Below are 17,305 nucleotides of genomic sequence, written 5' to 3'. Positions count from 1 at the left end.
TTCTTTCTTTCTTTCTTTCTTTCTTTCTTTCTTTCTTTCTTTCTTTCGCAATCAGGATTGTGACTTGCCCTGGATCACATAGCTAGTAAGTGTCTGAGGCCAGATTTAAACTCAGGTCCTCCTGACTCCAGGCCTAACATTCTGTCCATGGTGCCACCTAACTGCCCCTGATTGATTGATTTTGTAAAAAAAATAATTAGTTATATGTTCAATTCATTGATCTTTTCTTTCTCTCTTTTGCTGGAAACCATTTTTTTTTTGTCTTTTGACATATTGTGTTATAACTTATTTTTCTTTCCTCCATAGTTCTATGCAATTTTGAATGAAATTTCTTGGTATTTTATTGTTCTCTTCTTGCAATATTTTTAATTTCACCAGGGAGTTATGGAGCTTACTGATCATACTCATGTATCATTATATCTAGGACTTCTTTCTGGAGGTGACCTGTGAATTCTTTCAGTTTATATTTTTCTGTCTGGTTTCAATGCTTCTTGGCAACTTTCTTTTATGACTTCTTCTCATATGTTAATTAGGGTTTTGTTTTTTTCTTGGAAACTGGTGATTTGTCAAATTTTTTCTCTGCACATCTTTCCCATTTCATTTGTTTTTTGATAGTCAACATCTCATGTGCTCTTCAATTTTTCTGCATTTTGATTTTTGCTCTAATATTTCTTAATGTATAATTGATTTTTGAATTTCACTTCCTCCATTCTTCTTTAGATTATCCACTGATTTACTAAGGTAGCCCAGTTTCTGTTCTAAGTTGACTGTTCTGCTACTTCTATGTAATAATAATAATAATAATAATAATAACTTTTATATAGTGCTTACTATGTGCTAGGCACTGTGCTAAATGCTTTGCAAGGAGTGCCTGCATATAGGAGAGTAAAAGGGCCCTGGTGCTTACTCATTTATTTAGTCTCTCTATTGATTTTTTCTGTGCTCTTCTGCTTCTCATGATAATTTCTTTCCTTTCCTCTATTTTCTTTCCATTGTTCTTCAATTTCATTTGCACGGCGATTTCTGTTTTGAAGTTCTAAAGGAGAGAGCTAGACTTAAACATGACCATATGCTGGGCACGTGTCCTTGTGCTGCCTCCAACCCCCAGGTATTTTTTTTCAAATAGACTATTTATCATCCAGATACATGTTCCCTGCCCCACAAATGTGCAGGGATTTTTTTTTATCCAAATGTAGGAAATAGTTATCCTTATTAAATTCCATTTCATTAGTCTTGGTACACTGTTCTGACCCAATGAAATATTTTTGGATGCCAGTTCTGTCATTCAAGTGATTTGCTTTTCCTTTAGCTTTGAATCATCTTCTCCTTCGATCAGTATGGCCATCCACACCTCCCCCTAGGCCACTGGTAAAATTTCCGAAGCAGAACAAGTCCAGAGACCCATGCTTGGTGCACTCTACTCCCAGGCTGACATTTAACCACTAGTCACTGCTCTTGTGGTTCTGTCATTCCACCAGTCACATCTCAGCAGGTTTTATTGATTTACATCCTTTCTGTAAAGCTCTAGTTGGGATCCGAGCTTTAGGAAGCAGGGGATACTCGTAGGAAAGAGAGAGGGGAGGATGAGGTTGGAGTCCTGAGTATTACTGTCTTATTCCCTAGGTTTTCAAGTAGAAAATCCCCAAAGTAGCTATGACTCAGGCACTAGCCAATGAGAAAACTCTGAGAAGAAAAGATGCAAGGGAGAGTGATCACTGTCTTACACGTGGAAGAAGAACTGAATTTGTTCTGCATTGATCCAGAAGACAGAATTAGGAGCAAAAGGTGGAAAAGGAAAAGAGACATATTTAAACTTGATGTCAGGAAAGGCTTCTTCATCATTGGAACTGTCTTAAAGTGGAATGGGTTACTTGAGGATTGTTTCATTTTTGCTTGTGTATTCCCAGCACCAAGCAAAGTGCCTGGTACACAGTAGCAGCTTAATAAGTGCTGATGGATGGATTACTTGGTTGATTGATTAAGGAAGTGGGTTCCTTCTCCTTGTAGATCTTTATGTAAAAGATGTGTCACCACTTGTGGGTGTGTTGTAGAGAGATTTCCTGGCTGCTGAGATCTCTTCAAACTCTGAAATTCTGTGATTCTGTGGATCAAGCATCCTCATTAATCTCCAGGGCTACTTGGCTCAACTAATTTGGCAAAAGGTGCCTTTCATCGCATATACAGATAAATGAAGCCCTGTTTTCCTAGGCATAAGCCAGGAGACTCTTATCTCAGGTCAGTAGCTGAAGGCCCCATCCAGCGTATGTGAATTCACAGCATAGAGGGAGTGTTAAGGCTAGACCATCAGATGGCCATGAGCAGGAGTTAGCCAGCTATCAGAGTCCCGAAAAGAGCACATGGCAGTTGAATATTCAGGGCACTCACATTAGAAAGAACCCAGGACCTTAGGCTGCAGATAAAACTAGGACCATGGCCAGTGACCAAGAACCCTCTCACTGGTCGCTGATGCCTTGGCTCAAGTGTGAATGGTGGTCCTACCTTTAACCAGCACCGTGTATTTCAAGGACTGACTGAAAAAAGTCAGGGAAACAAAGAAAGACAGAAGGAGGATTCAGAGAGGCAGATGGAAAACGAGAAGAGGACGACGCCCCAGGAACTGAGGGAGGAGAACATTTCAGGTCACTAGTGGTTCAGTATCACTTTGGAAGGAGGTCTCCAGAGGACTGCCTCTGGTCCTTTGTTCTTTAACATTTTCACCCGTCACTTGGATAAAGGCATAGATGGCAAACTTGTCAACTGTGCAATGGACCCAGAACTGGGAGGAATAACTGGCGTGTGGGGTGACAGAATCAGGGACCACAAACATCGTGACAACCCAGTGCATATAAGGATTGAGGGAATGACTGGGGATGTTTCACCTGGAGAAGACTAAGATGGGGGTGGGGAGGGAGAGGGCAGGAGACATAACAGCTCTCTTCTGGTATTTGAAGGGAGGGAGGATTTGTGCGATTTGATCCCAGAAGGCAGAACAGAGAGCAATGGGGAATAATTTTAAAAAGGCAGATTTAGACTTAACAATCAGAGCTATCAAACTGTGGAATGAGCTGCTGTGGGAGGTCATAGGTCCCTCTTCATTGGAGACCTTCAAGAAGAGGTTGAGATTGCACTAGAAGGCCCCAAGAGGTCCCCTCCCAGTATGAAATTTTGTCATTCTATGAAATTTTACCACGAAAATTTACTATGAAATTTCACGGTCAGGGGTGAGACCAGGTCAGTGAAGAGCTAGGAAATGTCCCCTGCCCTTGATGTTGGCCAATTCAGCCCAAGGCGTTCTACCTGCCTCCCTTCCTTGCCCCCCTTGGCCTCCCATTTTGGGAATTTGTTTTAGGCAGGTGGCTGCATTCTTTGTTCCAAGCAGGATTCCCTATTGCTTCTTGGCCAATTGGAGCTAAGATCTCTAGCTAGGAGTGGAGGTGGGGGCATGTTTAGATATAGCATTTTATCTGTGTATGGTACTCCCAGTTTGAAATCCCCAATCCCATGCTTATAACTAAATAGTTTCAGAGGATCACCTAGGAACACTAAGAGGCCAAGAAACTTGCCCAAGGTCACATAGTTGGTATGTCAGAGGTATGGTTTGAATCCTAAATCTTCCAGGTCCAAGGCCAGTTGTCTATGCACAATACCACTGGTTCCCAAGTCAGAGTATCATCACTCCTAGGGCAGGGGTTTTTCATGTAAGTTCCATGAACTTGTTTCAAATTTTTAAAAAAAATTTTCATTACTGTACTTCACCATAATTGGTCTTCTTTGTAACTCTATTTTATTTTGTACATTTAAAGGCATTAGTTTGAGAAGGGGTCCATGGGCATCACTGGACTGCCAAAGGGGTCCAGGACACAGAGAAGGTTAAGAACCCCTGCCCTACAGGGTAATTCAGCCATGAGACAGATGAATGGAGGACCTTGCCCAAAATGGTCCATCGGTATTAATACTCATTATAATAAATAACTCATATTGATGAAGCTCTTTAAGGTTTGCAGACATATTATCTCATTGGCATTCGCTGAAACCCATAAGTTTAGGGAATTGAAGTGCTATTTTGGGCGGGCTTTGGATAGTACTGAGAAGATAGAGAGCAGGGCTAAGCGTAAAAATGGTGCAGGAAGGCACTGAGAAATCTGCCCTCCCGGCCCTTCTGAGTTGTTATTCTACATATGATGCTGGCGCTTGGTGCAGAGGGACCTCTTGCTTCCATACCCTTTGATTGCTGCCTCCTTAGAAGAGAGGGAGAGAAATCCCTCTGGCTATTTCCCATGAAGCTTTGCTTGGAGTCTTGCTCTTTTCCAGCTCTCTTGTCAGTCATGGTATCCTGCTTCTTGGACCCTGGCTGAACCCACTCCCCTACTTCCCAGCTCCTGAGTGCTGTGCCTTCTAGCCATGCCTCTGGTGGCTTCTGCAGGCTACATGTCCCTTACAACTCAGCGGGTAATTCTGCTGTTGGGAAGCCAAGAATCCTATAACACCAGCTGTGCCTTTTTATTTGAATATGCGATGCCTCTCCCTGTGGCCTCTTTCATGTTGCCATCTCATGTTAACCCTCAACCCTCAGAACTGGTTGCTGCCACAAGTTCAGTAATATTTCTTGTCTCGTCCCCACGAGGATAATAAACAAACCAACCTTTAAAACCAACACTCCTAAGAATGTTTGAAAATAACCCACTTTTCCAGATGTTTTGTCCTCTCAATCCCAAATGCCTAGGGATGGGGACTGGGCTTGTAAATTTGTGAATATGGGGAAATCCCAGGTGAACAAACTCCTGCTACCAATGCACGTTGGCACCTTTTCTTCAAATTTTAGTCTTAGAGAGCTGGTTAAGGTAAGTGACTTGCCTAAGTCTCCTCTATCCTAAAAGAAGAACCCTCCATTCCCCTACCATCCCCTCAAGCCAGCAACCAAACACTTAGCATACATTCATCCTCTATCTCATCTGCTTTTCGTAGTTAAACTCTTAGGAAAGGCTCTTGTCTCTTGTCTCACTGGCTCTCCTTCTCTCACTCCTCAACTTTTTGCAGTATGGCTTCCCATTTCATCATTCAATGCATTTTCAATGCCATCCAATTAAAAAAGAGAAAAGAACAAAAGCACTGGTTTTTGAAGATGAATATGGTACTGATACGGAAACATGTGCGGCAGAGGGTGCCTTTGGTGTGACACTTACATGCCTTTTAATTTTCCAGGTCGTGTTGCTGTATGCCTTTAACACCAAACCTGTCAAGATTCATGATGCCTTGGAGTTCAATAACAGCAGTATATATTCTGGATCCTTCTGGCTTCCTTTGAACAAGTAAGTGAAGCAGGCTTATCTGTGACATTGTAACATTCTGATGCTGTCTTGAACGTCTTTTTAGGCAGGTAGAATGAAGACAATTCTGATGGAGTCAAATGTTAAATTGGAAATGATCTTAGGGTTTCTGCAGTGGGACATTTACAGGTGAAGAAGCAGATGCCCAGATATGTCAAAATGACTTGCCCAAGACCAGAAAACTCATTAATGATAGGTCTCTGACTTCTATGAACAAGGCTTTCTCCATGACACCACAGTGGTCTGCCAATCCAGTAACTGCAGCATGGCTATTTGGGTTACATTTTGCCTTTTATTTTTAACTGAGGTCAGGAAATTTCAATAGTTCATAGTCCAGAGTGATGGTCACAAACATTTTTTTTTTTAGGCAATTGGGGTTAAGTGACTTGCCCAGGGTCACACAGCTAGTAAGTGTCAAGTATTTGGTCTGAGGTCAGATTTGAACTCAGATCCTCTTGACTTCAGGGATGGTGCTCTACCCCCTGGGCCTCCTAGCCGCCCCTGTCACAAACATTTTTGATCCTATTCTCCTCACCCTGCAGGTACAATCAGTTGCCATACTTTCGACATGTCTTGCACCATAGCATCACTTACATCCAGGGATGAGGTGGAGCCACTTTACACCAGCTCTTGTCATTGTTAAATTCTCTTTGAGCATCTATACCTCAGAAAGCAGCAAACTGCAAATCAGAGCTCAGTTTTTTGGTTTGTTGATTGACTAGACTTAAGAAAGTGATGGAGAAAATGTTGATGGTGCACATTAAATTTTAAAATGTACTGTGCACATCCCTGTTTGTATCTTAGCTCTTCTTTCCACTCCCACAGTCACGATTTTCATTCAGGCCCTCATCTCCTTTGACTTGGACAATTGCAATAACCTCCTAATTGATCCCCCTGCCTCTCTGCTTTCCAGTCCATCCACCATACAGCTGCCATAGGGATTTGTCTTAATTGCATGTCTGGCCATCTCTTTCCCCTGTTCAATAAACTCCAGCGACTCTTGCTTCTGGGATCAAATATTATTTCATCTTTTTTCATCCATTTTCATTTAACTTTTTACTTTTTTGTGTAAGTTTTATCATGTACATAACCATCAGTATTATTTGTGAATAAGTAAATGTACACATAGTGGGAGGCAGAAACTCAGAATTGTTTTTACTGATGGAATAAGCAATCAAAAAAGTCTGGAGACCACTGGGCTAGAGACTGGCATCAAAACTTGTACATCTGCACCATCTATTCCGGCCTTATGTCTCCAACTTCTCTTTCCCTGCACAAAGCCTCTGCTCCATCGGTGCCTCTGAATCTTGACTCACTTTATATCCTCTGACTTCCCATGCCCTTTCTCCATCCAAATCCTCCTTCCTTGAAGGGCCAACTCAAGGGTTAACTCTTTCATGGATCCTTTCCTGACTCCTAAAATTCATATAATACTTTCTTGCTGTGGAAAAGGTGGGTGAACATGAATATCGTGGATTTTGAAGAATTGTTCTCCCCAAGTACTCTGAGATCAAGGAAGGTGAACCACAGGGTAGCTACTTCACTTTTCTCCTTATTGGCTAAGGCAGGATGAACAAGAATGATGAAAGGGGCCTTCACCATCTTTGAGATTGCCTGTCAATACAGGGAATGAAATGTATTTCCCACAGGAACAAAGCTGACCTTTAGGAAGTCCTGTGACCCCCACCCCACCCATTTCTTTCCTGCCACAGAATGCAGCTGACTGGCTGTGTTTTGAGGCAGCCTTAAAATCTGTAAAACCGACTTGTACCCTAAGAAACTAAAGCTGCCTTCAGTCCAAACAGTCTTCCTTAATGAACAAAATGCATTTCTTTTCCTTTCAGTCTGGTTATTCACTTTTTGACCCCTGAGTCCTGCAGACCTTCTGGGGCTTGTGTGTGAATTGGATTTAAGAATTGTAACCCAGACTGGGAAACTCCTGTGATCTTACCTAAACCTACCTCTATTTGGGCACTTTCTCATATACTAAGATTGTAATTTACATATTTCATATCTATCCTGTCTCCCAAGGTGATTATAAATCCTTTGTGGGCAGAGACTATACATGATAATCACAACATGGAAAGACAGTGTGATATAGTAGGTAGGGTGCTGGATTAACAACAGCAATAATAATTATACCTGTATCACGTTAAGGTTTACAAAGCACTTTACAAATATCATCTCACTTGATTCTCATAACAATTCTGGGAAGACTTATGGTCTGGTCCTAGGTATTAAGTGACTGACTCTTTTTGACTCACAGTCCACTCTGTAAGATAGGCCAATAATTCCAGCCTTCCTTGCCTGTGAAGGATGCTGAGGCAGCTATTGGTACAGTGGATAAAGTGGTGGTCCCGGAGTCAGGAAGAGCTGAGTTCAAATTCTGAGACATTGATTAGCTGTGTGACCATGAATAAATCACTTAATCATTCTCAGCCTCACTGTCCTCATCTATAAAATGGGGATGATAGTAGTGATTTTTCTCCATGAGGAACAAAAGAGATAATATGTGTGAGGTATAGAAAATATTTGCAGCTTTGCCAACCCTAAAGCTGTAGCTAATTGCTGGATATTATTGTTGTTGCTGCTGTTGTGAGAGTCTGATGGGGCCACAGAAGTGACAGCCCTTTGAAAACAGCAAATGAGCCATCCCCATGCAATGTCACATTCGCCATTCTTTGTTTCCTCCCCAGTGCCCAGCATAGTGTCTTGCATGCCACTAGCACTCAAGAAATGGCTCTTGAATTAAATTTTAAATTCCCTAAATTATGAAGTTTCCCTTTCTTCCTTTCCTGAGGAGCTGTCTTTCTGCTCTGTGGTGCTCATTTTTGAAGGACTCTTCAGCATAGACCTCAAATGTAATAAAACAAAGGTTATTTTTTGAGGTGGTGTAGCTATCCATTATTCAGTAACTATCAATTATTCAGTGAAATGGTGGGGAAACCTGGGTGTAGGGTATTCTCAAGCAGAAATAATTGACATAATATAGAAATTAGGCAATAATATAATATTTGTTACAATTTCTAGTGATGGTCCTGGTTTGGCTGTATGCCCTTATGAATGCATGTCAAAGGCCATCCACAGTTCCTGCCCTGTAGAATATAAACAGGAGGCGGAGGGAGTCTCGTCTTTGCTTCCTAAAAAGTTTTTAAGAAATGTAGCAAATCGAGACAACTGAATGTATCCTTAACCTCTGAGCAAAACAAAGGTTGAAATGACCATGTCTTCTTATTAGCATAATAGAAAATGGCGGTCAGCTGGGGGGTCAGAAGGCAGGGTTTGAGCAAGACAGAATACCTCTCAAGATTCCATAGTAGAAAGAGGTGCCAGACTTGAGTTCTGGAGACCCAAGTTCAAATGCCATCTCTGACCCTCCTGGATATGTGTCTATGAGCACTCTTTACCTCCTTGGGCCTTATCTTCTGGAACAATTCCCAAAGATGAGAGCTGCCTAGAACACAGGTACTCCCAGAAATGGGAACTGTCTCTAATGCAGAGTTAGGGTGAGTCAGAAGAGTCTCAGGGTCATCTTGGGTCATTCCCTTTCCCACGTTTATCATGTGGCACTCCTCTGGTGTGACCGAATGGACAACAACTCTGTGTCTTGGGTTGGTTTGTCCTCAGGGAAGTGGCCTCTGGAATGCCCCTGATTTCATCTCTCTCATGCTATGGGTCTATGCAGCTGGGAAAATGGGCATGACAAAAGACATGGCCCTTGGGCTCAGCTTCATTCCTTGTGCCTTGTGCCTGGGTCCTTCCTTTTTTCCTTAAGTCAGAAGCAATGGCTTGCAACAGAGGCCTTGCTCTCCACCAGCCTGTATTTAGATATATATCAGGCATTAAATTAACAGCTTGATGCAGTTTTACATCCCTAAGTGAAATGTCCTTCATTGCAGAATAGCTGTAATTTAAATTCAGATGCTGTCACTACCTTAGTTATCTGCATCATCCAGGAATGTGGCTTTCTGGATATGTGGGTTTTCTGGATAACTGAAATATCAATGCATTGAGTACCAGACCTTTCATTTTAATCTGTTTCTTATATGATAGAAATCTTTATAAGGTGAACCATATACCTCTTAAACAATATGCCTCTTAAACAGAGCCTGCTAAAAACATGTCCTTGATGACTCAACATTGTCATTAAGAATGGCAGTTACTGTGCTCTGCTAAGGATGCAGCTGAAGACATAGAGAATGTGCCTCTATCCCTCTCCACCTGATTATTGCCACCATTCCTTTTTATTTTTCCTTTCCTCCTGGTCTCTCATCTACTCCTTCCTTATTTCTCCGGCTCTGTGTATATCTCATGCCTTTCATATACACTACCAGCCAGGTGGAACCTTCCTTTTCCTTCTGTTCAAGCAACATGGTGTATGACCTTGGACTCTCTTACACTTCTGAACTCCTTTTACTGAGGCTTCAAGTTTCTTCCTCCCCATTCATCACCCCCTCTTCAGTCCATTGGCCTCCTCACTCGTATTTCCTCACTTACTTTCATGTTCAACACCAATATGGATGTTTGAGGATCCCAAAGACCCAACTGACTTCTGGTTAATTGAGGTGTTAGTAGATAGTATGTGCTCACTTTGAACATAAATGTCCTGATATACTTTCCTGCATTTATTTCATAAGGTTGCTGATTATAGATTTTACGCCTGTTGCTTTTAGAGTTATGGCCTTACATGGAAAACTATCTGGCCTCAGGCAGCAAGCTGAAATGTTGTTATACACGAGTCCATTGTCTCCAGAAAGAAGGAAGTCATCAGACAGTTCTTCTCCAAAAATCTTCCCAGGTCTACCTGAAAATATCGTACTCACTAAAGAAATGAAGGCAAGTAACTAACTGAGATATTAGATGGACCAGTTTCACATTGCTGTGATGTATCACTTGGGAAGTTTGTATGGGCATAAATAGCCATTGCACCACCCCCTAAACTGCCTTTATCAGAACAGAAACAACTAGTTTCCATCAATCTAAACCAGGAGTTCTTAACCTTTTTTTTGTGTCATAGACCCCTTTGGCAGTCTAGTGAAGCCTATGACCCCTTCTCAGAATCATGTCTTTAAATTCATAAGATAAAATATATAGAATTACAAGAGAAACCAATTATATTGAAATATAGATAGAATTTTTTCCCTATCCAAATTCACAGGCCCCTTGAAATCTGTCCATGGGCTCTCTCCCTCCTAGAATAATGTCTCTAAATAATTGAAGATGTTAAATTTTGAGGTTAGTGAAAATAAAGATGTACATTTTTTTTTTAGTGAGGCAGTTGGGGTTAAGTGACTTGCCCAGAGTCACACAGCTAGTAAGTGTTATGTGTCTGAAGCTGGATTTGAACTTAGGTCCTCCTGACTCCAGGGCCAGTGCTCTATCCACTGTGCCACCTAGCTGCCCTAAGATGTACATTTTTTCTCATTTATTCAAATTCATGGGCCCCCTAAAATCTATCCATGGATTCCAAACCATTGGCTACACAGGTTGTTTCCTTCCTCCCTCTGGAAGAACCAGTTAAGACATAAATTTTTGGAAAGGGAGTCCGTTTCCTCCAGACTTCCTTTCAGAATGTCAGTAGCATTTCTGCTAGAGTCACTGGATACAATTGGATTCCATCCATAGAAGACACTTAGTTTTTATTTTGACTGTCATGAGAAGAGGCCAGTCTTCTCCAAAATGTACACCATTGTCACTGCTTTGACTCTCTTAGCAGGGCTTGACCCCATCCCACTGTCAATTATTGTGAGCCTACCATTTGCTAAAAATTCTTAGAGACTTCTCTAGTGGGACTTGCATGTGGTCTTCAGTGTCCTACTCTTCTCCAGATTGTTATTCTTTAAATATTTCTGTTCAGATGTAGTCATTCTTGATTCTTGCATTAGACTCTGTTGGTGTTTTGAGCTGGGCTTTGCCGATGAGATGGACTAATGCATTTTGTATTTATTCAAAAACAGCAGTAGAAAGATTTACAGGAGGCAGTCTTATCCCTTTAAAAATACCTCCTGTAACCAACAAAGGCTCCTGGGCCCTGTGCTGAGCCAGGGGACCGATGGCCTGGCACTTGAAGCTTTGGAATGTGTGTCATTTTCTATACCACCGATAATTACAGCAGGGCATCTCAAAGGTTTAATTAATGGTGCCCTGAGTGAAGACAGTAAATAACACCCTCTTCCCAACAGTCAGATATTTATTTCATGTCCATTATTTTTGACAAAAGTACAGAGTTGCAGAAAATGTTCATTTCATATCAGTTCTCTGGGAGAACATTACCCTCTTCCAGATTTCACACAAACTCCCCTTGCAGGACAACTAACAGTAATAATAAATCACCCTGACATAACACTCTAAGAGTCATTATTGATTGCTTGCATTTCTATAACACTTTGAAGCTTACAAAACTTTTCTCACAACAATACTGCAACTTAGGTTAAGTAATATCTCTAGTTTACAAATAAGAAAACTGAGGCTCAGAGAGAATCATGAGATCTGAGATTTAGAGCCAGAAGAGACCTTAGAGATAATCAGATCCAACCCCACTTTTTACTGATGAAGAGAACAAGAGATGAAGAGACTTTCCCAGGGTCATGGAGCTGAAGAGCATGGGGTGAGATTTGAACCTTGGCCTTTCCCATTTCAAATCTGGTGCTCTATCCATTACACCAGGGGCGTCAAACATGGGTTGCCCACAACACTCCCAAATGTGGCCCAAACCAGATTAAAATGTAATTGGGAAATATATAACAAAATAAATAAAAATACAGTAGGATATAAATAATGTGAAGATGTGATTTTCTAAGTCAATATGCAGCCCACAAAGATCCTTATATATGGCTCAGTATCCCCCATTTCTATGTGAGTTGGACAATACTGCCTGCTACACCATGCCCGCCATGGCCCCTGAGTATAAAGGTATACCTTGTCAGTCCCAGTTCAGTTTTCATCTCTTCCCTTGGAGCTTCATGACTGATTGGTGACTCTCCCCTCCCTGCACTAACTTCCTTTGATTTCCTCTTGGACTGGCCAGAGTGTAAGATCATTTTTTAAAGAGAATTCCCTGTTTATTTGAACAAAAATCCAGTTAATATGTTAATGGGAAATGATAAACCCTGTTATAACTTGGAGGAAAAAAAAGTAAATATCAGTAGTAAGTATCAGAGGCTGAATTTGAACCTGGATCTAGGTTGAATATATACCTAAAACAGGGGTAGGGAACCTGTAGTCTCGAGGCCACATGTGGCCTTCTAGGTCATCAAATGCAATCCTTTGAGTTCTCCACCCCTGATCCTAGAACCTTCCCTACATTTTGTTTTCCCATTAAGATGTGAGCTCTGTGAAAGAAGGGACTATCTCTTTTTTTCTATTTGTATTTGTATGGGGTGTTCCAGGAAGAAGCTGCTCTAGTGTGAGGGGTGCTGGGCCCTTTTCAGGATTTCTCCTCCACCTTTGGTGTCCTCCTTTCATCCAACCTTCACCCAGGGCTCCAAGAAACTATAGCCACACCCTGGTAAAACCTTCTCCAAAGACAGGCTGAACCAGGCGGAAGGCAACTGACAACCTCAAACCCATTAGTGACTTAGGGGGCTGTCTACCCCAAGCATCTGAAGACTTCCCCCAGCGAAATGGGTGGATGAGCACAATTTGTTCCAGCAGCCATGATGGCAGCTGATGCAGGGGTTGTGGAGTGCTAAGAGCTTGGTCAGATATCAAAGATGCCACACGAAGGTCATCCATTACATCCCAGACCATCACCGTTCATCTTGACTTGTGTCTTGCCATTGGTCTTTGATGACTCTGGAAGAGATAGTTAAGCTGATGACTTTGTGCATCTTTGCCTCACTTAAATCCAATTCATATACAAGTCAAGACATCACCCAACATGTCACTGGTCCTCTTCAAAATGAACAATCCCTAGCACAGTGCTTTGCATGTAATAAATGCTTCATTCATTCATTCATTCATTTATGTTTTCCACCTCCATCTCACGGTCTCTGTCCATTGTATTTCCTCTATTAATGCATATTCCCTTATTTTAAAAGTAGTTTAACTCTTTTGGACTCAAAGGGGAGAGCATGATGGGATTTGGGGGTCATAGCCCAGGGCATTCTTTTCTAAGCTGGTTCTGATGTCCACTGTCAACAGTCATCTCAGCTTTTCTAGTTTTGAGTCAATTCATCTTTTCAGCTCAAAGCATTAGGAGAGGCAGTGTAGCTTAGGGCAAAAAACACAGAGGACCAAGAGTCAAGCAACTCCAGTTTGCATCCTTATTCTATCATGGATCAGCTACATGGCCTCTCTGGACCTCAGTTTCCTCAGTTACAAAATGACAGCAGAGGTGGAGATGCTTTTCAAGACCCCTTCTTATTCTTATGGGCTATTCTCTGTTTTGTGCAGTTGTTTAAATCTCCCAAGTTTGAAAAAGGTTTTTGACCTTTTCTGTGTTCTGGACTCATTTGGCAGTCTGGAGAAACTGATGGCCCCTTCCTCACAATATTCCTTTTATACTTACAATACCCTTATACATTTCTCAGATTATTTTTAAAAAACAAGTTCACAGATCCTTAGGTTAAAAGCCCCTACTCCAAGTTATGTTAATTAAAAAAACTGGATAGGTAAAAGAGGGTGGAGTAACATTGTATATTAAGAAGATTCTCATGGGAGGAAATCCAGAAACCAGAGGGAAGAATGGTGGAGGACAGTGGGGTAAAAATTAATGGAAGCAGAAACAGAAGCAATTTTGCCATCTCAGTATACTATAGACCATCTGAACAGAAGGAAGAAATAGATAAGGACCTTAGGAAACACCATAGGTCTGATACAAAGGCATGACCCAATATTGACAGGGGACTTCAATTATCCAGAATCTCTTAGAGCTCTGACAAAAGAATAGCAGTTGATAACTTCTTGATCTGCCTTAAGGATCAAGTGATCCTTCACAAGGAGAAGGGAAAAAACAAAGAGGAAAAATACATTCAGAATCCAGTTCTTACTAATGAGGATGAATGGGTTGCTTGGGAGAACATGATGGGAACCTTGGGGAAAGTGACCAATCGGTCAGTAAACATTTATTAAGCACCTACTATGTACCAGGCACTGTGCTAAGCACTGGGCACTAACTCGGGATTTGTGATAAAGAAGGAGAGGAAAACTGGGCCGTCTGACATGTACTCTGACTTTGGAGAAAGAAGATTGCACAGGCTTCAGAGGAAGGAAAAGTTGGATTGTATGGAAGAAAATTCTACAGGAAAAATCAGCCCAGGAAGGGTGGCAAATTCTCAAGTCATGAAAGAAAATTATTCCAAAGAGGAAAAATGCAATGTGAAATCACAAAGAACTCCCCTACCAACTTAAAGTTTTAAAAGAGACATATAGGAAATGAAAGCAAGGGTAGGTGCTGGAGAATGACTACTGAAACATGGTGCAGTAGGAGCGATATCCTAACTCTTGTCCCCTTGCTAGTTTCTCCCTAAAAAGTCCTCTAGACTGTCCTAGTCCTAGAGACTATCCTCTAGACTTGCTTGGCTTAAGTGAACTAAAGGCTTAGGTTGTTGACATCTTGTTCTCATTGTCCAACTACCAAACTGCCACAAGGAACTCTGATGCTTGGTTTGTGGAAAATGGGTAAAGCAGGGATGGAAGCTTCACTCAGCTGAATTAGCTATCTTCATTGCCTGTCCTTTTTCATTTTAAAATTTATTTTTAAAAATTTTATTCTGAACTTAAGAAATAAAACAAGCATTTCCATAACACAGTAGAATGGGAAAAAAAGATGATTATATATGAAACTGCAAATCTATTATGTACAACCTGCTTTTCCTTTTAAATATATAATAAAGTTATCATATAACTTTCTTTTTCTTTCCTTTTTTCTTCCTTCCCACCCCCATCCTAGAATGGCTACCTTTAGACACAAATATGCATATATATATATATGTAAAACAATTCTTCTATTTATCTTCTGTTTATTTCTATTTATACTTCTATTTACCAATTCTTTGTCTGCATACAGATAGCATCTTCCATCATATGTCCTTTGTAGTTAATTTGGGTATTTATAATAGTCAAAAACTCAAAGTTGTTCTTAAAACAATAATTATTGTTACTGTATTTGTATTCTCTTGGCTCTGCTCATTTCACTTTTCATTATTTTGTGCAAGTCTAGCCATGTTTTTCTCAGATCATTGAGCTCATCATTTCTTATAGCACAGCAGTATTCCATCACAATCACATAACACAACTTGTCCAGCCATTCCTCAATTGATGGGCACCCCTGCCATTTCCAGTTCTTTGCCTGTCCTTTTTTTTGAATACTCTTCTCCTCCAGATGAATAAATCTCTTTTTGTTAACTGTTCAATGACCCATGAGCGTTTCATTCTGTTCCATAGTCAGACATAAACTACCAAGGGACTAGACTGAGTTAGGCTCAGCATGAAACAAATGGTAGGGCATGGAAGTGATGAGACTGGGCACTGAGGCTGCCAAGGAAAGCTTTGGGTTGGTGCTTTGAGAGGATCCATTGAAGGATAGGGCAAGGTTTAAGCATGGGAGAAGGGAAGAATGAGGGGGATGTGATGGTTGTCTTCCAGTACTTGAAGGAATATTATGTGGAAGAGTTTAGATGGCATTGCTTGGCAGCAGAGGCAGAATGAGGAGCAGTGGCTGGAATTTTCCAAAAAGCCAAATTTAGGATTGTTGTCAAGAGAAACCTCCTAAAAGAGCTCTCCAAAAATGGAAGGGAAGTGGTGGGATTGTGAAAGAGTGGGCTCCCCTTCACCGGTGGTCTTTAAACAAAGGCCGGACAACTCATTGTTGGGTAGGATGTCATGGGATTCTTTTTTCTGGTTATTGTCCAAAATAGTTAGCCTCCAAGGCCCCTTCCATCTCTGAAATTCTGTGATTCTGCTCATTTCAACTCCGGAGTATAGCAATTTTAGATGAGTTAGCTGGTTTGTCAATTTAACAAAAAATAATCTGCTTTTAAAAAACAACCATCTGGTACATCTAGGTGGCACAGTGGTTGGAACACCAGCCCTGAAGTCAGGAGGACCTGAGTTCAAATTCGACCTCAGACACATAACACTTACTAGCTGTGTGACTCTGGGCAAGTCACTTAACCCCAACTGCCTCACCAAAAACAAAACAAAACAAAACAAACAAAAAAACCCAATCTCATGGCCAGACCAATTTTCTTTTTGGTATGGGTGGGGTGAGGGCAGGGCTAAAAACATCCATCACCCTCTGGATGAAAGACAGACATTTGGCTACTTTGGCGAGTTCATAATCCTTGGAAGCTGAATAAACAAAGGAAGTAGTTTTGGCATTTTTCTCCCCTTGCCACAGTCCTAGCTGGACCTAAAAAGCAGTGTTAGAAAAATCCGGTTGGTTAAACCTGCCAGGCAGTTGTCATGACAACCATCTCAAGCAGCTAATTAGAAGTTAACTAGGACACTTGGAGAGATAAGCTTAAGTTGCATTGGACAGGATTTCATGGACCCTCTAATCTAGTATCTTTTTTCCGTACCTTGATACCAGTTTTTGGCAATTGCCCCATTCTGAAAGGCTATGAAATATGCCTCCTCCCAGCCCCCAATTTCTTAAAAAAAAAAAAAAATCCAATCCTTAAAGCACCAAATAAGTCACAAGCTTCAGGAGAGATATGTGAATGCAAACTGTGGGAAGGCTACAGAATAGGTGTTCCCATTAATTTGGTCTTTAACACCCTATAAGACTTAGCTCTGAAAAGAGCTGTGCACACTTAAAGTGATTGAGTGATTTGAGTCAGTTATTCACCAGTTTATTGAACTACCGTGGAGTGCAGAGCACAGTGTTAGGCACTGTGGCTGTTTATAAAAGCAGAAGAAAATTGGTTTTTGCCCTGAGAAGCCTGCAATCTGTTGGGATAGAGAAAACAAGGACACAAAAATGACTTATGAACACTCACAAACAGCATCAAGTAACGTACAAAGTCCAGTTCAAA

The 17,305-nt window shown here is 41.2% G+C and overlaps 1 protein-coding gene across 1 annotated transcript in view; it reads left to right on the top strand.

The window, feature by feature from the left end:
• Positions 1-17,305, top strand: part of CFAP54 (cilia and flagella associated protein 54) — a 289,571-nt gene that overhangs the window by 252,173 nt on the left and 20,093 nt on the right. The window contains exons 66-67 of the mRNA XM_027855802.1: positions 5,203-5,309; positions 10,001-10,163. Coding sequence (XP_027711603.1) covers positions 5,203-5,309; positions 10,001-10,163 — 270 coding nt within the window. The remainder of the gene's footprint in view (positions 1-5,202; positions 5,310-10,000; positions 10,164-17,305) is intronic.

This window comes from Vombatus ursinus, unplaced genomic scaffold (assembly GCF_900497805.2).
Source record: "Vombatus ursinus unplaced genomic scaffold, bare-nosed wombat genome assembly UNPS02011334.1, whole genome shotgun sequence".
Lineage (NCBI taxonomy): Eukaryota > Metazoa > Chordata > Mammalia > Diprotodontia > Vombatidae > Vombatus > Vombatus ursinus.
Note: the sequence above shows the minus strand (reverse complement) of the source record. Positions and strands in the feature narration are given on the sequence as shown.